This window comes from Talpa occidentalis, unplaced genomic scaffold, assembly GCF_014898055.3.
Source record: "Talpa occidentalis isolate TD23 unplaced genomic scaffold, MPIMG_talOcc4v2.1 talOcc4.14, whole genome shotgun sequence".
In the NCBI taxonomy this organism is placed as follows: Eukaryota; Metazoa; Chordata; class Mammalia; order Eulipotyphla; family Talpidae; genus Talpa; species Talpa occidentalis.
The window spans coordinates 68,108,780-68,135,350 of record NW_023601433.1 but is presented as its reverse complement, the minus strand read 5'-3'; the positions used below and the strand labels follow the sequence as shown (position 1 = coordinate 68,135,350).

The 26,571-nt window shown below is 41.0% G+C and overlaps 1 protein-coding gene across 1 annotated transcript in view; it reads left to right on the top strand.

The window, feature by feature from the left end:
* PIP4K2A (phosphatidylinositol-5-phosphate 4-kinase type 2 alpha) overlaps positions 1-26,571 on the top strand; it is a 142,245-nt gene that overhangs the window by 72,038 nt on the left and 43,636 nt on the right. Inside the window, exons 2-3 of the mRNA XM_037510703.1 lie at positions 15,082-15,179; positions 16,310-16,406. Coding sequence (XP_037366600.1) covers positions 15,082-15,179; positions 16,310-16,406 — 195 coding nt within the window. The remainder of the gene's footprint in view (positions 1-15,081; positions 15,180-16,309; positions 16,407-26,571) is intronic.

Sequence of the window (26,571 nt, the reverse complement as noted above, 5' to 3'; positions counted from 1 at the left end):
ATGTGTATCAAATCTAAGCATGCTAATGTGCATGCTTATTATGTTATATTCTTTATATATCTGTCAATGTGCAAATATTAGCATACATTTACATACAGTTGTCAATATATGTAAATGTATGCAAAGAGGTAAGATCAATTAACACTAAAAATCTTGTCCTCATTAGAAATAGTGTTATAATGAAAGCAGTATAATTTGTGTACTTTTAGAGATTTTTAAGATTTTTTAAGCCTATGTCTTGTTTTATATATTTTCATTCTGTTTCAATGACTTTCATTGCTGAAAAATGTACTATCATTGGCCATTTTTACTAAATTATTATACCTTGTCTCTGTCCACCCTGCCAGTTTTAAGTCAATTTGACAAAGCTTTTAGTGGGCTTACAACGTTAACTTTATTTTCCCTGAAAACATCCAAACTTACTGGAAGGTATTGTTTTTAAAGTTTCATCAAATGGAATCCGAATTCTGACAAGATTTCTAATAGACTGGAATATTCTATTTCCTAGTTTCCTGATGTGCTGTTATAGGAGTTTTCACGAATGACAGTTCCATTGTTTTGGGGCACAAGAACCTGAAATAGAAATGTTTCCAGACATCTGTTTTTTGAATCCTCAAAGTTAGTTTCTCTTGAAAAGCAGGTGTTTTCTTACTCAACATGGAGTCTCACCTTACTCTGAAAGGAAGCTTAAGGACCAGTGTTTATTTCTTTCTGCTGAGTAGCACATTACTGATAGGCACCTCTGACCCCTGTAGAGGCCTATGATTTGGAACACTTGCTTTGTAAAAGAAAAGTTCACAACTCATCTCTTAAATTCCACAATTTGTTGAAGAATTTGGACTCTACTTTCCTATCAACCACACACAGTTGTTCTTGACTATATGGAATCATTTAGCAGATGCCAGTAACACAATTATGTTAGAATCATCTTCATTTTGATGCAACAATAAAGCAAATTTCCTAGGCTGTGCAATTTATTGTAATCCTTGGGTTTTCAAATACTGACTGCTGCTTTTTATGTATCTGCCGACAGTATACACTGGCAAAGGAATTCATTTGAATTTGATGCCATATTGGTTTTCACATACTTTTGGCCATTTATACCTTGGTGAGGCTAATGAGTGGCATGTGGTTTTTACTTTCTTGCTATTAAAGGAACCTAGAAATAAGCTTCCTTTTAATTATTAAATCACTAATGATTAATAATCACTAAGTGAGGAAAATTTTATGGAATGTTAAATTTGGTAGGTCAGTATAACATATTAAACATCATAGAACAAAAACTGGATGCTTGTCTTTAGGCTGAGTGTTGATAGCTCCAGACAACCATCAGCTACTCTCTCAAGGCACAACATATACTTAGGCACTTTTATCAGTTGATGCTTATGTCAGTTAACAAAAATGACTGGGAGCCCACATTTTAGTCTTCAATAATTTTAGTTGTTTTTGAGCTGTTAATGTTGTATCCTGTAACTTGTCCTGTAACTTTGGCTTCATATGTGTGGTCAGCAGAGAGAACACAGCGGGGCCCAGCTCTGTCAGTTCTGCTGTATTTTATTTTTGCTTGTGTATTTAATACTCATTGTACAGAGTTTTTTTTTTTTTTTTTTTTTTTTTTTTTTCCTGGCATTCTTTCGAGCTCTGTTTTGTGAGGGTTAATTTGCTTAGTTGAAACTGGATAGGTATTACTCAGCTGAGCACAGGTAAACTGCAGTCCATTACAACACACTGGACATAGACAAACATGTGATCTGGCTATCAACTCTCCCAAGTTGTGAATTTCTCCCTTAGTGTATACAGCTCATGAGTGTTTGACATATGGCCTCATCAAACTATACAGTTGACCTGACCCTTTAAGGGTCTGAACTATGCAGGTCCATATATACACACCAATTTTCTTACAACAATGTAAACTTAGCATCAGTAAATAGAGTGCAGTAATGGAAATGTGTTCTCTTCCTTGTAATTTTCTTAATATTTACTTCTCTCTTGCTTATTTTATTATAATGTGATATGTAATGCATGTAAGTATAAATATGCATTAATCTACTTTGTTGTAGACTAGTATTAGACTAGACTTCTGGTTAACAGTCCGCTAGGAGTTAATTTTAGAGGAATCTAAGTTTGTTGATTGTGTGTCAATACCCCTAGCCCCCACTCATTCAAGGGTCAGTTATAAATTTTATAAAGGATAACTTTTAATTTTAATTTTTAAAAAAGATTTATTTACTTATGCATACAAGAACTGGGGTACAGGCCAGAGGCATGGGGGGTGTGGTGGGAGGATCCACCAGAGACAGAGTGGGGAACAGAACAGGCAGATTGACTGAAATACACTGCTGAGGGGAGCAGCGGGGGAGTCAGGAGAGGTCTGCTGTGCCATGTGAGTTGCTCCCTGGCTGGGGATTGAACTCGTGCTGCAGTGGGTGTGGATTGCTTCATTGGTTGTGTCTTAACCCCTTGTGCCACCAGGGAGGCCCTAAAGGGTAACTTTTTTAGATATAAAATCGAAATTCTAGGGCCTCCCCTGGTGGTGCAGCGGTTGAGCGCTGGGCTGCAAAGCTGTCCGCAGCCTCTGCAGCCCGGGTTCGATCCCCGGCCGCTAGCAAGGGTTCCACATGGTGCACAGACCTCTCCTGCCACGTCTGCTGCTCCCCTCAGCAGTGTATTTCGTCAGTCTGCCTGTTCTGTACCCGGCTCTGGCTCTGGTGAATTCTCTCACCCTCCCATGCTTTTGACTGTACCCAGTGCTTGCATAAATAAATAAATCTTTAAAAAAAAAAAAAAAAAAAGAAATTCTATCTCCTTCCCCTGGAGCACGCAACCCTCACTGGGGCCCACTGCCTTAGAGATAGCTATGATGTTCCTGAGTCCTTTGGTTTTCCCCTCCATCATTATGAAAACAGTGAGGAATTTCATCTCCAGCACAGATCCTCAAACCTACCTCTCCACATTTTATGTACTTTCTGAACATTTCATGTACAATATGAATGCTTAACCTTTCTAAAGAACATAAATAGGGGCATATTAAATATATCTTGCTTTCTTCACTTCCTATTTTTTGTTAGGGAGCTTTGCACATCAGCACACACAGATATATGTAATTATTTCCCCTGGTATTCACCTCTGCTTCTGGGTGATACATTTATGCCGTTTATGAATTTGTCTATTGTAGGTATTATCTGTTGACTTTCTGCAGTGATAGAAGAAGCTGCAGTTCTACTGCACTTTTGGTTAAAACAATATACAGCTTTTGGTTCAAATAACATTTACCTTATTATGTGTCTTATTTTGAGTTACAATGAAGCACCGAGTTTGGCCATCTTGTATTGTGTGATGAAACAATTATAGATTTGTTTCAGACCTTCTCTTTCAAGTTAGAGGCTCCCCTCAAATGTCTGATGGTTTATTGCTATCTATTCAGGTGTCAGAAAGAGATACTGGAAAACAGGTCTCAAGTTCTGGGCCCCTGGAACTGGCCCCTGGTCTCAAGTTCTGGGCCCCTTTGACTGGTGACAAACTTTAATATGAAGGTGGTTAGGGAGCAGGGCAGCCTTTTCCTCACTGCCCATTGGTGGAGATTTTGCTGAGTTCTTTCTCCAGAGTGGAACCCTCTCGTGTCCCTTGAGGGAGTAGCCACATGCCACAGGTGTGATTGCAGAGAGCAGAGGGTAGGGGCTCAGGTCCCAAGAGCGAGAACGGAGATTTCCACTCCTGTGCCCAGCCTACCCTGCTCAGTGTCTGTTATGGTGTCTGTTATTCCTGACTCTGAAACCTCCTGGGATCAGTCCTCTAAGGATCAATTCCCCATCTCCCATGGGGTGGGGTGAGGTTGTTGGCAACAGGCTCTGTACTTCTGCTGCTTGAACTCCGGGAGCTGGGCCTCCCAGCATCTGTGAGAGCAAATTGGCTGCAGGCAGTTAGGTAGTAAATCTCTCTCCTCCCGTGTTAACAATCCTCTACTTTTTATTTTCTGTCTTTTCAAAATTCTTTGAAATCTCTCTTCTTGTTGTCTGTTCTCCAACTTTCTTTGTTGTGGTTGCTTTTTCCATCTTTAATTTCCTTTGTCATTTTAACTAGTTTCTGGAAGGGAAGGAGATAAAAATGCATGGTGAAATCATCACTTAAAATGGGAATCCGGGAAAGCTATATTAACTGCATAATAGTAACCTTCCTCATATTGTTCTTACTTGTGTGATAAAACTAACTGCCCCTCTGTTCTAGTCATGGAAAGAAAAACAGAAGTCCAACCCTAACTGAATCAGGAATTCCACGCTTCCTTCTGGAATCTTAATATAGGTCCCAACTATGAAGTTTGCTGAAGAGATACTTTCTAAAAAGAAAGGTTGCTATGAGTGAGACCATCTGGTTTTTTTCTTTTTCTTTCTGACTTATTTCACTGAGCATGATCCCTTCCAGCTCCATCCATGTTGCTGCAAATTGCATGAGTTTATCTTTTTTGATTGCTGAATAATATTCCATTGTGTATATGTGCCACATCTTTTTGATCCAGTCATCTATTTTGGGGCATTTGGGTTGATTTATAATAAAGTAAAAATCAAAATCAATAAGCAACTATAAACCAGAGATATACTACGGGTGAGGGGCGGGGAGGAGGAGAGAGTAGGATCAAAACAAGGGAGGTGAGAATTGTATTGGGACTATAACCAAGATAAAAATGCATACATTGTGCAAAAATGAAAACTAATGTAAAAAATATATAAAATGAAAAAAAAAAAAAAAGGCTGAACTCTCTCTGCCTACCTCTTTCTCAGTCTTGCATCGATCGTGAATGTAGTGGTTTTCTGAACGCACAGCTAACTCTCATCACTTCCTTTAGCTGTTGTGGTCTGCTCTGGGTATGCTAGTAGGATTTACATAATGAATTACCCGCCCCCCCTTTCCAGAGACAGCTAGTCCCCACTTCCAGAGGGGCATTGGAGTCAGGGCCTCCTGCCCACATTACTGTCATCTTCCAACCTTAAGGAAGTTTCTTTCTCACAGTCCCCTGAGGCACTACTTGGGGGGCAGGGGTGGGGGTGGTTCTCATCTCATGAAGAATAGACAGAAAAACATTAAAAAGTATTTTGATGCAGTTATCAGGCTACAAAAAAATAAGTATGTTCATTGGAATGTTCAAGATCAGTTTATTGGCGTGTTATGTGATTGCTAGTATTTCTGTTCCCCACCCCCATCCCCAGATAAATGAGGTTCATGTTTTTTCACCTCCAGTGAGTATGTGAGTGTTGTATTTGGATATCTTCAGTCACAAGTGTCAGAAACCTGACTCCCACTCGCGTAAAGAATTGATCGTTTAGTACATGTGGGAAAGATGGCAGGGTAGACCAGCCTCAAGATGCTCTAGGCCCAGGGGTTCACATGATTTTGTCTCCATGTGGCTCGTCTCCCTTTTCCCCAGCTGTACTGGGTGTCAACCTCAGTGCCCACCCAAGACTGAAGACTTGGTTCTAGGTAGGGGCAGGCAGAGCATCTCAGGTTAGTATCTCTTCTGTGTCTGTCCATTTCAGTGAAGCACCAAGATCATGCAGTGCAATCATAATATTGGAGTTGTGACTTTCTTTTCCTTTCTCCCTGCCGGATATAGCTATCTATAAGCAAAACACTTGCTGAGGGCATCTGTTTCTTCTGGGACGAAAGAGACTCTTAGGAAGTTGTTTTGAGATTCACTTGTATTTGTGGGCCTGCCTCCCCCGTGCAGGCAGTGGAGGCTAATGGAACCCCAGAATGGGTCAAGTCATCCAAATCTCAGATTGTAGGAATGGTAGGACCCATGCCTAGCTGAGGGTCATCCCCACTGCTTCTCAACACCAGGTGAGTGGTGCCAGGCAGGATGCCAGTTCTTCTCATTTTTTCCCAAAGAAACCAGAAATCCAAATCTCTGTAAATTTTCTCAAGTCTGAAAAAATTGGTAGTTCAAGCACATTCTCAATCATTGTCTGAGCCAAACAGTATACATTTGCAGTCTCTTCTCGTATCATTTTCAAATGATACGGTGACATCTAGAGAGCTGGAGCAATCTGCTCAGGGCTAGCAGGCAATTCTGTGGCAGGACCAAGGGTCTGGCATCCAGCCCCTGATTCCAAGTCTCGGTCTTTTTGAATGCACCACATTCACATTGTAAAATCATGTTTTCATTGGCAACTTTTTTTGAAGTTTTTTAAAAGCCAGTTTTACCTTTAAAATAACCTGTAAATTTTTTTTACCTTAATTTAGTAGTTTTATATGATAATCTTTGGTTCGTGAGTGGTAAAAGTTTCTTCAAAATATGTTTATTGAGGTAAAGTTGGTTTATCGCATATCCGTTTGGGGGGTTACAGGTTTAAACCTCTACAAACATTTTCACACCATTCCCACCACCAGGGCCCCCACTGTTTTGGATGAAGCTGGCAGTGGGCCAGCCAACAAGAACAGCCATCCAAGTCTGAGCTCAAAGACCCCAAATTGACAGTCTATGGTAAAGTGTGTGTTATAAATGGAAGATTCTAAGCAAGAGTTTAAATATTTCTGATGAAATTTTAATTTTAGCAAAGTGGTCACTAATCAGAGATTGACTTAATGATTCCAATTCAAAAGAAATCTGAAGTGTTTTAATTTTGGTTTTTGAGTTTGTAGATGCTAGAATGTCAGACCTTTGTGCTTTCATTCACATCTCTACTCAGCTTTGCTATCAGAACAGTTTAGGTTGGCTTGTCAAAATAAAGCATTTATTTAAGATATTTGAAGGTAGCCCACATTTCAAAACAAAGCTCTAATTAAAAATATACTTGTATCTTTGACTTTGCCTTATCTGCATATACAAAGATGTATTAGAACCATACCATGCCATGTGAGGTAATGCACTTCACTCATTGAGATTTCAGTTTTTTACTTAGTTAACTTCAATCTATACTTATTATGATAATTTCTGAATAAGAGATATTCAAGTTAATGTTATGTTTATATGAAATAAGAAATTACTAATAGGGATCAGGTAGTAGAATTCTTAGCAAACACGGGGGAGAAAGATTACCTAAGAAAATTAGTCACCCCTCAAAAAAAAAAGAAAATGGTGCCTTTTTATTTATTGTTTTCAGGCATTACAGATGTATGTTGGGGGTTTCCTGCATCAATTGTAATTGTGGTATAGGTGTAGGCTTCCAACACCAAGTGATTCAGACCACAGTAGGGTGTCCAAGAACTCAAATCAGATAGCATCAGATTCTACAAGTTTTCCAAGATCGTCCTTCATTTCAGATGCTGGTTGAAAGTCCCAGGTGCTTTGTCCAACCAGCTATACATTGGAGATTCCCATGACCTGCTCCTCAGACTTCAGGTGTCAGCCACAAGCCTAGGTTGTTACCGTTGCTTCTAATCAATTGGCTCAATTAACTTGCTTTAACAGCTCACAGAACTCAGGAAAGCCATTTACTCTCCAGATCACCAATTTATTACAAAGGATATTTTTCAGCAACAACCAGCTAGAAGAGATATAGAAGGCAAGGTGTGAGGAAAGCATGAGGTGCCCTCTCCTGGTGTATCTTCTCAAATCATCTTGGGGAGCTCTCCAGGCCCCTCTATTTGGGTTATATGGAGGCTTCATTGCATTGAAATGATTGATTATCTCATTGGCAGATGAACTCAACCTTTAGTCCCTCTTCCTTCCCCAGAGGTCCGGGGGTTGGACTGGAGCTTTCTATAGCTTGTTGATTTCCTTTACAACTAGTTCCCTTCATCTGGTGCTTCCTAAAGGTTAACATAACCAGAGACATAACCAGAGACACTTTTATCACTCACCACACTTAGGAAATTCCAAGAGTTTTGTGAAGATTTGAGCCAGGAACTGTGGATAATGACCAGATATGAGAAATCTATTTTTTGGTCATTTGAATGACCAAAATACATTTCTTATAAATCACACTACCCACAGGTTGCTACTGCAATCATAAAATAAAATTTTTGGTATACAAATTGGTGTTTTACAAACCTGTAACAATTTTTAGAAATCAACTCATGTATTTGAAGGGCTGCTTCGAGGTTTTGCACCTAATTTGGATAATTCTATATCAGCCAGGCAGTGTACCTCATTTGTTAAGGTTTATTATAAACCTCAAGTTATTATGTCTCATTGCTCCCTTGTTCCTAGTCACGACACGCTCTCTCCATACACAGCCAGTACTGATGGGAAGTACTGGAAGAAGGGAGGACCTTTTCTAGGTCACATCATGGGAAACATTTTCTTGGACTTGTGCCTGAGCTCATTTTGTGCACCTTTGGTGAGAACCAGTGAATGTTCTGATCCACATTTAACCAGTTCTGCTGTTTATGGACCTGACCCATGTCAGAACTTCCTGCTGGGATTCTTTCCAGGAGCTTACAGAATAAACACCCTCACCTCTTATCTCCTAATAGAGGCAATTTTAGTTTTCTACTCATTCACCTCCTAAAGCCAATGAACTCTAGGGCAGAAATTTTCAAAATAAACTATCTGGGGAAGGAATCCATACGCCTCTTAACCCTAGAGTCACAAAGGAATTTTGTTTTTAGGATGAGTCCCATAAGTGGGAAGTATTTATTTTCAGACACTGATATAAAGGGAGGATGGGGAAAAAAGATGAATACTTATGGTGTACTTGTATCACATTTTATATTATGAATCCAGGATCCTTTTGTATTAACCAGAAGCAACTGAAAAACTTGTGAAGTCTGGGGAATCTGGCATGACACATTTATTATTTGATTTCCCTAAGAAATTAATTAAAGTTAAAATAGTTTCCAAAGCAACAGTGATGCTGTCTTATGCATTGCAATTCTTTTCCCCACTGGGTCCTCACTGATTTGAATCCTTTGTGCTGATCTTGGCCAGGTTTATCACTCTGCAGCTTAGCTCACTTTATTTGTATTATCAAATTGTATTTTGAAATATGCGCTCATTTAAGTGGTAGGAATGTTGTTTGCTCGAAATTTTTTCCATATAAATTAATGGTAATATGTTCCAGATCCAAAAAAGAACCTACCAAATAATACCAAATAGGGGTGTTCTACTTTCAGAGAGTGAGGGAAACCCTTATACTCAGTAGTGCAGACTGCAGCTTCCAGTGCTGGATGCCTCCTTTCTCTTCTCAATAGGACATAATTTGTAGTGAATTGTCTGTTATAATCAGATTAAATATCTCAGTTTCTACTAAATATGAAAGATATTTTTGTTTTTTCAGTCCTTTTTGTGTATGCTTGACTGAAAGCCAGTTACTAATTATATTAGTCTGGGAATAGTATTCAGGGTGAATATATCTGGATTAATTAAGTGTCATTAATAATGGCTCACAGTCTATGCACATGTTCTTTACTTGACTTAAAAAATCATATAAATTAATGAAGTTTATTTTTAAATGTCACTGTGTGAAATGGCTTTATGGCGAGACCTCTGTATGCCTTAATTTCAGAACCATTACCAGCTGGGTCTCATTTATTCCTTGTCCAGTAGCTGTTTATTATTCCCATTTTTACAGCTAAATTGCAAACTGTATCCTTGCCAATATGAACTCAATGTTATATTTACAGGCATGATACTCAGTGCAATCAGGAGAACTCACTCAAAAAAAGCCAATGTCTTTATAGTGTTGAAGGTAGTATGTTGTTGGAGTGGATGGAAAGGAATCAAGATACTATATACATGGTTTGATTCAGAAAATGTATTTTAAAAGTGAAAGTTCACATATATTTTACTGTGTAGTATGTTAATTATACTTTTCATAAAGAAACAGTGCTTCAATGAATATGTAATAAATGCTATAATAAGTAAATTAGCAAAGGAGTGCTTGCTTTAATAAGTTGCTTTGGAAATTGATTTTATTTCCTTCAAGAATATTACATATGATTTATTGAGATTTGTTGGAACTTTGAGTATGCCCCTTTTGATTTCAAAAACTTTATTAAAATAACTGGTTTATAACTTTTGTAGGTTTTAGGGTTACATCATTTTTTCCCCTTTCTTTGAAATGATATGAAAACTCGAGAAAATAATCTCAGTGGTACAAGCTCTTCCAGGTTTAGCTTGCACTTACTTGAAATCACAGCTGATATAATGACAATAGATCATGGCACATATTCAGATAGATATTTAGAATAAATGGTGAAAAGACATTTATTTAATTAATCCTTTTCTTTAAAAACTAAGGGATCCTTTAGAGGCTTTAAACACAATGATTACTTAAACTTCAGATAGACATCTTAGGAATATGCTGTGAATCTTATCTCATAAGCTACCAGAAACTCCAGAAGATCTTAGGGTCAAGCCAGTTCTGCTCCTTAAATTTAAATTTGAGGTTACTTGAGTGAGTTGCCTGAATGAAGAGGAGTTAGACTGGGACAGTTTACTTAATCACACTAAGCCCCAATTTCCTTATCTAGAAAATGGGTATTAATGTGCCATTAGTAACAGTGGATACTATGACTGCATAGTGGAGTAGGATATAAGACCTACTCCATTCCGATTGTAAAGATCAGATAAGATGCTATGTCTAACATGTTTAATGTAATACTTGGCAGGTGTCTAGTAAATGTTAGCATCAAGGGTGATGCCTCGTGTTAAAGTGAGTTAAGGCAAAGCTGAGTCTAGACCTCAGCAGCTCTCCCTCTCCTCATGCTGTTATAGGACAACCCCAATATTGAACCGGTTGCCTGGCTGTGGGTCCTCACCTGCGCGCTTAAAAGGGACTTATGAATACTCCACTCAGGCACACACAAAGGGTTAATAAAAGGTTTATTTACAAGGGAAAAGGAAATAAGGAAAATGTACAACTCAGAGAAAATAGGGAAATAGTCTTTAATGAGTCCTACCCAATCCGCCGACCTGGAAACCCAAAGTCACTCTCAGAGCTGGCCGGACGCTGCGAGCTGGCAGAGAGCCAAAATGGGGGACCCCTCCAAAGCCCATGTGTCTGGCTTTATACCAACCTGACTGCTTAACCCCACCCTCAGGTCCCAGCCACCTTCCTTTTGGTGGTGATGGGATTTGGCGTTCCCAGTGTCTTTGGCTTTGGCCTAGGGTGGGGGTGGAGTCCACAAAGCCTGTATGGAATTAGCTTTAGGACATCCTTTCCCCCTAACAATTCCTCCACCCCCTCCCAAGGCTAGCTTCTCCTACACACACACACACACACACACACACACACACACACACACACACACTCCCCTGTCCCCACTCCTGAATTATAATGCATTCAAGAACTTTTGGGCACTTTGTACAAAATCAATTTGTTGTTTAACCAAGCTAATAACATTTTCATAAGCTCCAAAGCCATTTTTATCTCCATAGATTAACAATTTGTATTTCATAATGTGTGTTTATTCCTATAGGAGTGTGTTCTTTCCTTCAAAATAGTAATGGTAAGCCAAATTGTTTTGTTTCAGTTTATTAATATCATGTAGTATATACAAGTTCATGTATGTATATATTTTTCCTATGTAAGTGTCTACAAAGGAAGACAAAGAAAAGTATAATGCTTTGTTAAAAAAATTATATCTGGCTGTAACAAATAAAGAGGTTTGGGGGAGAATTTTTTGGGAAAAGGAAAACAAGGGAAATGTGAATCCATTGTGAATGAAAGGCAATCTGGACCAAAAAAGACCTATGAAATAACTGTCTGATAATAACTCAGCATTGAACTACTTGATTATAAAGGTATAGATATATATACACCATGATCTACAGAATGAGACATCATTTTTTCCTTTTCTTTATTGAGGCAACATTGATTTGCAATATTGCATGATTTATGGGGGCAGGTACACACCTCCCACGTGAAAGATTAGGCTGTAGGATCTCTAAGATTCTCATTTAAGTTCCATCATTTGTGATTCTAGATCAACCAAGGTGTAAGTAAAATTACTTTGATTTCTCATCTTCTCTAATAGTGAGACCAAGCATTCCCCATTTCCTGGGATACTCTGATTTATTAAGATGGGATCGGTAGAAATATCTGGAAGTCTGCTTTGCCTGGACATTTCAAGGAAACACTAGTTCTCATCTCTCCATCTATCAAAAGCTACTTTGGGCTTCTCCCCAAGGGTCCTTTCCCACCCCCATTACAGTGGGCTCCTTGATCCGTACCTGAGGCACATACTGTGCACCCCCTTTCTTCTCTGCTACTTTGTATTTCACTCTGTCCTGCCCCATCAACTATATGGACAGCTCTTTGTGGTCGGAGATGGTGTTTTCTACTAACTTTCCACTTCCAAGTGATTATGCCAGAACTCCATTGCTCTTTATGTCACACAACTAGCAAAACCTCAGACTTGACCAACCCCAGAAGCCTTCCATCTCTGCCCTGTGCCCTGAGGTCACAGGCTCTCCTGGAATGTTGCTCTTCAAGTTTGCTTGGTTCCTTATAAATGAACCATCATGGTTACAGATGGACTGTCACTCTGCCCCGAAGCCAGCCACATCTGTCTTCAAACTCGTTCTTCCACATTCTCAGTCCCTCTTTAAAGTTCTGTGTTCTTAAACCTCTGAATTCCTCAGCTCGCCTCCCACTTAGTAAGTAGCCACATCTCTACTTCAGAAAGAAAGTCAGAGTCAAAGTCAGGTGGGAACTGCCCGCCATCTTATTCTGCCCCTTCCGCAAGACTGACCTCTGCCTTCTCTTGATAGAGCAGCTTCCTCCCCAACACATTTCCTTCATGCTTGGGTCCCTTGTCCTCCCACCTTCTCTGGGGCAGTACTGTTGGCATATCTGTTCTCGCTCATCCCTTCCTCCCTCGTCATCTCTCTTCTCTCCTTCACTTTCAGACTCCTTAAAAACTGGCGAGATGAAGCATCTGTGATCTCTCTCACCTCACCTGCTCTCAACATACCTCAGTCTGGTTTCCATTGCTCTGCTGCATCAGCCTCTCACTACCAGCCACAAAGACCACCTTGTTGCTCAATTTGCGAGTCATTTCTCTTGATTCTTCAGAAGCATTAAACACTGTTGGTCCCGGCTGGTTCTTGCATCACTGCATTTTCAAGAGTGACACTTGAGAGGCCCAAGCATATCGAAATCTTTATAACGGATTGTCCTTTCCCCATGAGGTCCTTGAGATTTTTGCTTTATATTTTCAGACTTATTAGGTACTTATAAAACAAATCCTATTTTTGTGGTTGAATCTTTTATCATTATGTGCATAGCCCCTTCACCCTTAAACTAATAACTAAGACAAAAACATTAACTGTTGAAGATAAGCTAGATTTCTTTTCAATAATTTGTAGTGCTATTTTTTCCCTGTTCTTTAAATGTCAACCTTCCTATTTTACCGGTGAGAAGTTAACTGTCCTTTCTGGTTGTCATTCTTCTGTTGTGTCTGATCTTTTCTCTAGACACTCTGCCTCTCTTTGTCTTTAGTTTAATTGCAGCCTATCTGGGTGTGAATTCCTTCTTAGATAATTTTGTGTGCATTCATTCTTATTTTTTTTTTACATTTATTTTTACTTTTTTTGTGGGACCCTCGCCAGCGGCCGGGGAACGAACTGGCGCCACAGAGGCTGCAGCCCAGCGCTCAACCGCTGTGCCACCAGGGGAGGCCTGCATTCATTTTTCTATATTCATAGGTTTACAACTTTTTTCAGTTGTGGAAAATCTCAGCCATTATCTTCAAACATCATCTCTTCCCCATATTTCTTCCAGATATACCATTTGCATTTTCATTTATCTGATGCAGGGATCACTTTCCATTACCTTCAAGGTCCTGATTTAGTCTTGAAGTCTGACTGTTCAGCTTTCCTTTGACCCAACTAAGTATTTAACTTGTACTTTGTTTAGAAAAGCTACTTTCACTCTCACTTGATGTTTTCCCATACCCACTATAGATTAAATTCACTCTAGGGGGAGGAAGGCATCTTAAAGATTTCCTCTACTTTTATTTTAAAAGATTTTTAAAAATTTATTTATGCATGTAAGAACTGGGGTGTAGGCCAGAGGTGCAGGGGTGAAAAGATTCACCAGAGAGTGGTGAGTAGAACAGGCAGATCTACTGAAATACACTGCTGAGGGAGCAGCGGGAGAGTCAGGAGAGGTCTGCTGCACCATGTGGGTAGCTCCCTGGCTAGGGATTGAACTCAAAATGCAGTGGCTGGAAATAGCTTGATAGTGCTAAGTCTTTAACTCCTGCACCACCAGGGAGGCCCGATTTCCTCTACTTTTTGTGAACATGAATGGGCAATGTGTTAAAAACCCTCCTTTAGCTAAAATCCCATTTTTTGTTTCATCTTGTTTTTGTAACTGAGAACTCTTCCAGTATCTTCCATTTCACTGGAAGTATACATTCTTAAAGTGGAATTCATTGTTATCAACAAGGGGAATATAGCTTGGGAACCAAGACAAAAACAACTGAGAAAGTTCAAATTTTTCAGAATTTTATCACACAGTGTCCCTGCCATTCACTGACAAATAGAAGAGAACTTGATTCAACACTTTGTCCTCTAACCCCTTCTTCGTTTTCCTTCTTGTTCCCTGCCCAACCAGTCTCCCTTTCAATTTAGCCCCAGGGCCTTATGACTCTTCCTTTCCTTTTGGTAAATTCATGCCCCACCTCAATACTTATGTTTAAGTTTAGTTCCCACGAGGAAGGTAGAAACCGCATACGTGATGTTTTTCAAGTACTCAAAGATCTAAAAAAGTCATCTGCTATTCAAACAAATATTTATGAGAAATTAAACCCTTTCTCAGATAACGTTTTCTTTACAGAGGGAAGCTGTCTTAGTCATGATCTAAGGAGCTTATGTTGAAGGGAAGTGGGAAGAGTAGGAAGGAGAAGCGGGGACAGTTGGCCATGAGCACTAACTCCAGAATTCCTGGAGGCCCCCACAGGTCAGTGTCAGACACATGAGCAGTGAGGTTGGAACTTGATGCTAGTAGGAGGCAGTGATGAACTCTGCAGAGGGAGTGAGGAAGGCATCACAAGAGATGATTTAGGACCGGGGTAGGGAGGGAGGAGGAAGATGGGTGGAGAATTTTTGGTGTTCTCCAGTTTTCTTGAGACACATGGTTAAGTGAAGCACTTCCTACCTAGATAGTAACCTGAGCCATGTATTTTATATCTTTCTAGATCAATGAATTGAGCCACGTTCAAATCCCTGTTATGTTGATGCCAGATGACTTCAAAGCCTATTCAAAGATAAAGGTGGACAATCACCTTTTTAACAAGTAAGTACAAATACAACTTTTACAGAACTACGGGGCTGCCAAGAGAAAGATTTTTGTGAATTTGTATAATCACATATTTTTTCAATGGGTGGGAGTAAAGTTTTGCTGATGAAGTTAATCCTGTGATAAACATAACCATCTGTCATTTTCAGAAAAGCAACAGCGGGCCCTCTTGGGTAATATCCCTTTACCATATGGCATATTATTCTCTATGAATATCTTATGTGTTAAAAGTGATATTCTCATTACAATTTAAATGCTTGAAGCTATAAATTGCTTGGATTTTTGAACAGCAATCGACCTCTGCTATCTTATACAAAACTGATCATGATTACTTTATAAACAGAAATGACTTCTTCATAGGATAAAGAATTAAAGTACATTTTTACAAAAAATATGGATGCCATGTTGGACTTTGAGAATTCTCCATTTGAATAATTAGGCATGCAAAGTACCACAATTGTGTGTGTGTGTGTGTGTGTTTCTGTGGGAACACAGACTAGGAAGCAATTCTGAATGAGTGGGATGAGCCTCAAAGAAATTCCTCCCACGTGAGGATCAATTATACCATTTCATATTGGAGCCATTATTCCAATGTGAAACTGACAGATTAATTCTCTTAACTGTCTAGAGGTTGACCTTTTGAGGGAAATCTTTAAGAATTTAGAATGTGATATTTATGTAAAAGAAAACAGGACATTCAGGGAAGAAGAGAAACTCACTTTGTAAGCTTTAATCATCTAGCTGTTGAGGGCGAGTGTGGGGACCTTTTCGGCTCCCCCTGCAGCCCTTCTAGAATTCTACATGCTCTTTGCCTTGCCTTCACCATTTCTTTCTACATGGCCTCTTCCCACACCTTTTTCATTGGGGAAGCAGTTGTTATGTGTGATCAGGATTAAAAAGGTTGTAGAGGCCAAGTGTTTCTAGGTGGTGGAGGGAGGCAGATGTCTTCTCTCTGTCCCCCATCTTGCTGTGGGCTGTAGTTGGTTCCGTGAAGCACACCTGTACCTTGCGTGGGTTATGAACTTGGTCCAAGCACTCGTTTGGCTGCTTGTAGCACTAGACAGCAGATTCAGGTCTGGTTAACTCTTTATATATCTGAGCTTTGCTCCACAATCTGACTGTTTCAGAGAAAACATGCCGAGCCATTTCAAGTTTAAGGAATACTGCCCAATGGTTTTTCGTAACCTGCGGGAGAGGTTTGGAATCGATGATCAAGATTTCCAGGTGAGTTACCTTTGTAACATTTGCTTCAAATGGGTTTCATCATACCTTTTTTGCTTTGTAAAATAGGATTTACATTTTGTTAATGCAAGTAACTCTGTAATAGTAATTCATTTTATAAGAATTTTGCAATGTTCTTTCAGGTAGGATCATGCAGGTATGATTCCATCATACAATATGATTTCAGTAAAAAGTCAGTAGAAAAGAAATTACTCTGTGGGGAGAGACAAAGCATGTGAAGAGTTATATATAATGCCCTCATTTCCATGTGTAGTGTTCTGCCCACAGAACCTACTTTTTGTTCTTGCTGACTTGTTGCTTTTTCAGATTGTCCAATCCTGATCCTGACCCTGCCCACAGCAGGTTTTGACCACTTTATGCCTACAGTTTGGGAAGGTACTGAGGCCGCATTTTTGTCCCCATCAGGGCACCCAGCCCAGCAGCAGCTCGAAAAGTCTGCCCTCTGCCTCTGGGACCCACCTTATAAAACATGAGCGCCTTTCTTTTCTCCTCTCCCCATATTTGCATGGATTCTCGAGCTTAGCTTTTAAAATTGAGATCGTGGTGTTGTCACATCTGTTACTCCCTGGTTATTTCTCCTAGGAAAGGATCTGACATTGGCTTCCTGATTTGCGTCAAGCCAGCCAGATTCATAAAAGCCAATGATAACAAGATTTTTTTGCTCTTAAAACTATGTTAGGAAATGCAGCTACTTTCTGGTCTTTCACGACAGCCTGTTCATATTATAGTGCGAGTATAGACTTATTTTAAATCCTTTCAAATCGAATAAGCACTTCCTCCAGCTTGCCCTAAATTGGAATACCTAATTTATGCTGCACAAAATGTCTTATGATTTTCCTGGGTGACTTACAAGGTTGTACATTGGCGCAGCTCACCCTGTGTTTTCCTTTAAAGAAAAGGGTCCCTAAGGCAAACCCAGTTTCCCAAAGATTACAGTTCCTTAAGTATTTGTGGGCCTCTCTGCCCTTTACCTGTCTTGTTAAAATTTCCAAGAGACTCAATCATGAGAAGCCTTCAAGCTTTCCACATTCTGAGCAGAGGCCTGGGGTGCTGAGGAGAGGGCTGAAGGGATGTGGGGTGAGGAGGATATGGGCTTTTACAAACTGTAGTAAAGTCAGTGATCGGGTGTAGGCTTCAAGTTTGAGAAGTTAGAATAAATTAAGACTATTAAAGAAAAAATTTTGTGATAGCAAAAGAGGTCTGTGTAAAAAAGGAATAACTGTTATTTAGAAACTGTTACTCCATTTAAAGAGGCCCTATAAAAATAAACTGAGTATTAACAGGAATGAACAGCTGTTAATTCTGACATGCTAAGAAAATCTCCTTTGTCTGGTGCTCTTCTGCTAAACTTAAGTGTATTCCTCCTCTGTCCCCCTCCTTTAAGAAAAATAGGGCCTCCCTGGTGTCCTTGGGGTTAAGTCTCAGCGCTATGACCAATGTGGCCTGAGTTCGATCCCCAGTCAGGGAGCTAACTCACATTTGGAGCAGCAGACCTCTCCTGTCTCGCCCGCTGCTTCCCTCAGCAGTGTATTTCAGTAACATCTGCCTGTTCTGCTCCCCACTCTGTCTCTGGTGAATCCTCTCACTCTAACCTAAAGCCTGAATTCTTTTGCACACAAAAAAATAACAGCTACAGTGACATTTGAGAACCCAAGCTATAGGATCTTGTTCAAGTCAATTCATCACCATAATGAAGTCCTTGTTTCTTCTGATATTCAGCCCTGTTAAGTGACATTTAAACTGGACCCTTTGCAGGGCCTCCCCAGTGGCACAGCGGGTTGAGCACTGCACTGTGGAGTTGTCCGCGGCCTCTGCAGTGCAGGTTCGATTCCTGGCCGGCCAGGAAGAAACCCACATGGCGTGGCAGGCCTCTCCTGTCTCACCTGCTGCTCCCCTCAGCAGTGTACTTCAGTCGATCTGCCTGTTCTGCTCCCTGCTCTGTCTCTGGTGAATTCTCTCACCCTCCTGTGCCTCTGACCTATACCCCAGTTCTTGTATAAAAAATAAATCTTAAAAATGAATAAACCTGACCCTTTGCATTCTGACTTCTATACTGCACTGGGAAAAAGTGGTTCTTAAAATTTCCTAAAATGACCAGTTGCTGAATTGAAGACACCAGATTTCCTCTCCTTCCTTCCCCCATCCCCTGTAAGTTGATTTAAATAAGTGCAAATTGCTGAGTACAAACTTTGAAGGCAAATTAGGCAAGTGGAAGATGATTCACAAGTAACTAATTGGCAAGTCTGTTAAATTCTTAGCATGAGCGATCAGTGTAGAGAACCCGTGTGAGTGTAATTAATCATTTGAACACCACTCCTTTCCTTAGCAATGCCTGGTGCTTTTGGCATTTAAATTGCTGCTTTCTCTTTGGCAACTGTAGTTCTATTAAAAAAAAAAAAAAAAGTGGGTGTTGAAACTTTAGTGAAGCAGAGATAAACTGGAGTCCCTCCTAATCCTATAGTCCTCTCCCAATGTCTATACTGCTTAGATTTCCAGCAGAGGCAGAACCCTTGTCTTCAGTTTAAACTGAAGACAAGGTCATATATGTGGGGTTCAATACACCTGGTTGGCTATTTGGTTTGGTTTGGTTTGAGCAGTTTTACCAACTCTGGCACTGGGTTGGTGCCTCGAGGACCACTGCACACTGCAAGGGTGAAGGCAGAAGAGCCAGGGTCTGGTGAGGGACAGCAGTGGGAATAGGTCAAGACTAGGGAGCCTCTCACCTGGGCTCCTTGGCACACTAACTCACCACAGCCTGGCTTTCATCATCATGGCCAGAGCAGAAAACAGATAGCAATCGATGACTTTCAAATTGAATACTTTCTCGATTCCATTTGAAAAGTGAGTTCAATGGCCTGAGGCCCAGCCATGTTCATAGAGCACCAGACTTCAAGCTGCTTTGCTTTGTCTTGCTGTGCTTCTTTCTGCTGAACACATGGTTTTAAATCAATTTAAAGGCTCCATCATGTGTTTCATCTAGTATTCAAACCTTCACATTAAATCAAATGCATAAAAGGTTTCGACCTGCCGTGTTTGTGTGAATACCTGTGGGTTGCAGCTGAGAAAAGTCAGTATCGATCAATAGAGACCACTCTGATAAAAGTAGGCGACAGTAATTAGTTTTCCTAATTGACCTGTATCAGACAGCTGAAACTTCTTAAAAGGACTGGAAAGCATTTCTGTTATCCCATAAACATCTGTATCTTTTCTCTAGTTTTCATGTCTTGTCTTTTAAAAAATAAAACTTTTCATGCTGTTAGTGACAAGTTCAAACCCCATTTGTAGAATACTCATCAACAGCACCAGCATTGAACACAGGTGTCTCCTGTGCGTGCAGATGCAGTGGGGTGTGTGCCTGGTGCTCCAGATACTAATTTATTAGTGTTTAAAATCACTTCATTGGTTTGTAAGATGCCCAGAGTTGAATTACATTCTTATGATCATTGCTGGTCAGTGTGATTCCCATTACCACACTTTTAAGAAGTCTCTGGATTTCAAGATGAGTGCTCCCTGGGGGTCTACTGTCAGGACACCGCAGTTCTGGTCTGCCTGAGGTCAGCAATTTCATGCTTAGTCAACTCAGTGCCTGTTTATTTGTACCTACTGTGTGTCAGGCTCTTTGCTAGACGTTATAGGGAAAGCAGAGAAAGGTGAAGGAATTATTGTTTTCCCCTTATCCAGTTTCAATTAGTCACTGTCCAAAAACATAACAGATAAGTTGAGAGAACACATTCACGTAACTTTTATTACAGTGTATTGTTATAGTTCTATTTATTATTAGTTCTAGTTGTTGATCTCTTTGTGCTTAATGTATAAATTGAAGCTTCTCATAGGTATGTGTGTATAGGAAAAAACATCTGCAGGGTGTGGCACTGTGTGGGTGGCTTCTGGCATCCACTGGGATGTATACCCTCGTGGGGAAGGGAGGAGCTGCTGTATTTTTCACTTGTATGCCAGGTTATCCTTCAGATGCTAATGAGATTTCTAGAAATCCAGACACTTCGATTTTTAATATTCAAGAAAGTCTGCATCCCCTTTCTTGTCTCTCAATATCAATCTTTTATAACAATCCTGGAAGTCAAATGGAGGCTTCACTTAAAGTCTGAGCTTCAGGAGAGGATTATCCACCAGAAACCAAAAAGTTTTGCAGGATGGAGATGCTGCTTTTAAACCTAAATACACTACATAATTGAAACTGAGCCCTCTTGTTCTTTGTGGAAGATAATATCAGGTTTACTTTTCCCCTACTGCGTCTCCTGAATTAGAATCTCTCATTATTCACATTTGATGCATTTTCTTCTTTGTATTTGTAACAGAGAATTCTAATTTCAAATAATTTTAAAAGCTAATGCTTTAAACTTTGAATGTTCTTAAGTTTAAAAATAAAATTCTAAAGTATTAGACCTTCAGCGTAGACTAAACTTTGGGGAAATAAATTCTGCCAGTATCTCTAAGAATATATTTAGTATCACTATGCTTTAAATTTCCCAAATAGGCAGTTTAAAGTCTGGGGGAAGAAATGAAGTCGTACTGGCCTACAGACACTTAGGAGATATTCCTGCAAGAACGGGAGGGAGGGTCAAGGAGGCGAAACCTAGAGTCGTGAACCTTCAGGGTCAGAGCATGGAGGCCGCAGAGTCCAGGAACCCTGGACCGACTGGTAGAATTGTGAGCAGGAAAGCCGGGGAAGTGGAAAACAGGGAACCTGGCTAAAGATCTTAACAGGATTCGTCAGCCTGTGAACAGCTTGCAGGTTTTGCACAGGAGAATGATGTGATGACATCTGGATTTGAAAAAGATAATTAAGGTATTTACAGATGGAAGGCATAAAAGCAGGACAAAGAAATTGGGAGGCCGTGAAGTATCCCAGCAAGTGAACAGGAAGGAGCCAGCGCACTTGGCACTGACCAGGCAGAGCAGAGAGCACTTGGCAAGACAGAGAGGAGAGTCCACTTTCAGCTGCTGTGGCTGGGGCCAGGGGAGCCAAAGGTGCTGGAGCCTGGGAGAATGGAACAGCAGGGGTGCCAGTCTGGGGGAGGGAAAGTTGGGGATTCAGGAGGAGCAGAGGCAGATGAATTTCAGTTTTTACCCTATTGAATGTGGAGGTGACCTTGGAGGTACCATGTGTGGCTGGTCCTCCTGCAGTCAAGGGTCTTCGGAGGGACTCAGGACAGGGGCCTTGAGTCATGATCAGCATCGAGGTGCTTGTGTCCGACAGCCCAACACATACATTACCACTATCAGTTTTCCTCTGAACTATAGAAGAGCCGTTTTTCCTTGAAGCTGTTTGTTGTCTCTGGTTTTCTCAGCCTGCTCTTAGAATTCTCCTCACAGGTTAACTGCAATTCAGCTCACAATAGTCAGTAGATGGAAACTCCACATGGGCTGAAAACCAGAGGAGCTTCTGTCACAGTGGATAAGCCTAAACACAAGTTTGGGAAAAGCTCTCCCAACCCAGTAACAGATTTTCTTAGGTGCTTTTTCTGCTTCTTAAGAGTTGAATCAGTTACTATCCCCACCACAAACTGCCCCCACCTGAGACACCAACTTCCTATTTGCCTGTTTCCAGCCCTTATACCACGTACATTGTGACACGTCCTTTTCAACCAAGAGCTGAAATAGTCAGTGGCTCCTGTCCAGGTGAGGGGCCATTTTGTTCACAAGGAGGCCAGATCTCTGCCTTTTTAATTTCAATCAAGTTCCACCCTGAAATTTTTGCAAAAGAGGTCCATGGCACACTGAAATTCCTCTGCTGGTCACTACCTTCCATTTTTGTGTTCTTTTCTGATAAGTTGTTTTATTAATGATAGGTGTTAAATTGCCCCATGTCTTACTCCTTTTTATAATGAAATCCATTCCATGCCTGGGATCACAGTTCAGACTATCTTTGAAATTCCCCAGGAGCTTAGCACAGGGCTTTGAACACAGTGGGCAGTTAATAAATCCTTGATGATCATGTTCAAGTTAGCATGTTGGTCTTTAACGCTGATGAGGTCGGAGGACCATCTGTGCTCACTCATGTGTCAAACGCAAACCCAGAAAGCAACCTGTCTCGACTATCACTCCTGGAGCCTGGGCCATGTGAGTTGAGGCATGTAATCATAATCCTGAGTTGTCAGCAGGGCAGCAATTGGCTTCCAGGTTTCAAGGCCATAAAATAGGTGGTCTGGGCTAGGAAAAACGCTTTTCTTGGAGTTGGAAGACTGATGTGAGTCTTAGCTCTTTGATCACTGAGACTATGACTTAATTGAGTCACTTAGCCCTGGTAGATCTCATTTTTCTCATCTGTGAAATGAGGGAGAAGGACAATGCTGAGGCCCTGCCCAGCTGTCAAATCTGAATCATTAAGTCACCATGAGTTGATGACTGTTGCCTAGGTTCTTATGCACAACACTGACATGTTCCCTGTGTAAGGCAGTGACATTTATACATCTGAAAACGGTGTTGACTTCAAATGGTTATCTGATTTTTAGCAGACTGTACAAACTTTTATCAAAATGGGAATATATATGACTGAGTAATTCAAGGGAATTGTTTTAAAATGCTTGGGTATTTAAAAAATACAGGTATGTAATGGTTAGTAAATCATGACATTTTTATGAGTAATGTAGGAGATTGGCAGTATGAACGATCTAATTAAATTGACCTTTACATTTCCTCCACCCTTCTGGAAGCCCTGCTAATCCTGGACCCCCCACTGTGGAAATAAACATCTTCAATGAAGACTTTCAGAGGAGTGAGATGGGAGGATAGACTCATTAATCCTTTTTTTAATGGAAAGGGTGATAAATTTCCAATTATAAATGTGAGAAGTCATTGAAAAATGAAACTCATCTCACTGTCTTCTTTCATTTACCTGTTAAGGACCGACATTGCACCAGAGTTTCAAAAACAGCTGTTGACGTTGGAGATAGGTTAATATAAGACCAGTAATAGAGTTGGCTGTAGAAAATGGAAGTGGTGAAAAATAAGTTTATTTGCCAAGTTGCATGACAGGTAAAAATAGATAAGAAGATGACAACCGAGTACGTTGCATCTAACAGCTTTTTTCTAGAATTTTAATTTTTTTGTTAAACAGTTCATTATGTACCAAAAAACTCTCCAACAAGCCTAAGACCACCCTAAGAAGCAGCATTCACTGGCTGGCACATGCCCACTGTGCTGTCTGAATGCCTGAGTTGTCCTTCACTTGCCCAGAGACAGCCCAGCACCTGCAGCTGGCACAGGGTCACCCCAGTATGTTGAGTGTGTTCAGGGGACTTGGAGGGTTTGTGTCAGCCTCAAACACCTGTATGCTATTTAATTGTGCTTATGTGAAGTCTCCAGAATAGGCCAATCTGAGGCAGAAAGTAAATGAGTGGTTTCTTAGTTGAGAAGTAGGATGAAGTCTACTAATGAGTATGGAGTTTCTTGGGGGACTGGGGGTTGTGATAAAATGTTTGAAAATTTATCATGGTAATAGTAGCTTTGTGAATATATTAAAACCCATCAAGTTTGTGGATTTTAAATAGGCACATTGTGTAGTTAGTGAAGTGTATTTTAGTAAAACTGTCAAGGAAAAAATTCTGGAGACTTTCCCCTCTGCTGTTGATTATGGCCTTTTCTTGAGCTGTAGGGAGCGATGATAATGTTATTTCCGTTTACAATGAGTTGAAGAAATTACATGGTTTTTAATATGCAGCTATCAAAAGAAAAGCAGTAGCCAATGAATAGCATATATTTTGCAATCCTTTACCAAGACAGTTTTAAGTAGGGAAAGTTTTAAGCAGACAGTTTTAAGCAGGAAAAGACAGCATTTGGGACAATCTTCTAAAGGAAAAAAGCCAGTGAGTAGAGGAGAATGAAAACTATCAACAGTTCTCCAGACGTGTGAATTAGTTCACACAGGCAGGGTCAAATGTGCAACATGGTTAGAAATGCAAAGGATTCTCAGCCCTCTGGTCTGTAGGGACGTTAAGTACACCCTTCAGGCACCCTTCAACCCTATCTGCGCCTCATGAAGGTCTGACTGAACGGGGCCTCAGACACACAGAGTGTTCCTACCCTACAGCCTGTTCCACAGACACATCTGTCTCTGCTCTTGCCAATAAGGCAGCTTCACCTGCTACTACCCCCTCAGGTAAAGTCGAGTAACAAGCAGCCCTAGAGCTAGTCAGGATAGGCCAGTACACATTAACAAATGCATCAGTAAAGGACTCTGGACAGCCTTATCATGAAGGCTGTTCTTGATATTTTTACACATTTTACTTGATAAAATTGAAAACAAAGACAGGTTTGGTTTTGTGCCAGCTGGCTCACTCTAAATGACTAGAAGGTGTTGGTCACCATGGGGAAAAAAAAAAAAATCTATGAACAATCCCGTCAAGTGCCCACCTGACTTGGAGGCCAGGCAGGGAAGCAGCGGTGGGGATGGGGGCCAGGCAGGGAGGCAGCGGTGGGGATGGAGGCCAGGCAGGCAGGCAGCGGTGGGGATGGAGGCCAGGCAGGTGGGGATGGAGGCCAGGCAGGCAGGCAGCGGTGGGGATGGAGGCCAGGCAGGCAGGCAGCGGTGGGGATGGAGGCCAGGCAGGCAGGCAGCGGTGGGGATGGAGGCCAGGCAGGCAGTGGGGATGGAGGCCAGGCAGGCAGGCAGCGGTGGGGATGGAGGCTGACAGCACCTGGAGAGGCAGGGCCTCCATATCCACTGTCCCCCACAGATGTTGAAGAACCAATGGACAAGTCATTTCCACTGTCTGGGTCCGTTTTCTAAATCTCTGTAAACTGAATGGTTTAGAGAAATCTGCAAGTTTGCTGTCAACTGTAACATTCTCTGATGATGAGATTTATACACACCTATGATCGTTTTTCCCATGTGGCAGAACTGAGCACACTGAGGAGTTTCAATATTCAGTTTTGCTAGATTGTGGCCTGTTTTCAGGCTCCCTGACGACTACTTTCAACGCATAGCCATGACCTCCATCCCTCAGACGCTTTCCTCCTTCTGCCAAGTTGTCTTGAGTACAGCTGAGACCTGTGAGATTTTTATTTTCCTCTAAGAACTGTTACAGAGAAGGGGAGGTAGGGGTGACCTGGGTTGCGAGTCCTCACCCACACAAAGACCCCTAAAGCAGAGAGAAATGAAAAAGATTTCCAGGAGAAGTGGGGCGAGAAAGAATTAATTGCCTGGCACCGGGCTGGCTGCTGCCTGTCCTACCAGCAGTGCTGTATGAGCTGGAGCCACGGTGCAATCTGAAGCCAGAAAAGCAAGAGAACAGGCACATGGTCAGTGTTTTAGGCTGACATGGCTGCTTAGTTCTGCCCCTAAGTCCCAGCGGCTCCTCATTCAGGAGAACAGGTTAATGGCAGGCTGGGAGGTAGAGTCCTCATGCCTGGAGCATGTCTGTGTGGCGATGGGTGTAGAGTCCATTCAGGCCATCACTCACTGACTTGGAGTCTGCTTAACTTTGCCTAAGAACCGCTGCCATGTTTTCTCTCATCTCGGCCTAGGTGTCCTTAATCAATATGATGCTGAGATGAGGTTTGTGTTCCTTCTGATCAGGCTTTTAAATTACCTTCTGATTCCTGTGCCTGGCAGTTCCCAGAGCAGTGTGCTGTCTTTTTGAGTAGCTGCAGTTTTAGCTATAAAAGATCTGAGGTAGGAATCTAATTCAGATCCCTCTTCCCTGGGCTTATTCTCCCTCAATGTGCAGTCCCAGAAACTGAGGCTCCAAGAGGTGGATCTCTGTGTTGATGAGTAGCTGAGCACGTCATTTAGGTACCAGACCATTCACTACACAGTGCAGCCTTTGCAAACACAGGCACCTCTACCTGATTCCAAAGGCTGCGGAAAGCCTTACAATTGTGGTGCTTAGTAGTAGCAAGAATGTGGTCTTGCCTTTGTAAATCCCCAGTTTGGTTACCTCAGAGGAAGGTTGAGGCAGGAGCATGAGGTAAGTAATTTGACTCTAGTTTCTTGTCTTCTGGTAGGAAAATGCCTTTGGCTTTTCTTATAGGAATGTTGTGAAAATAAATGTAAAATATGAGTTGGATTTTTCAGTGCCTTAGAGAATCCAGAGATCATGTATTTTATGAAAAATTACATGTATTCTAATTTTCTGCTCGTCTGATACTCTCAATGAATTGATACATAATTTTAGTGATTAGGAAA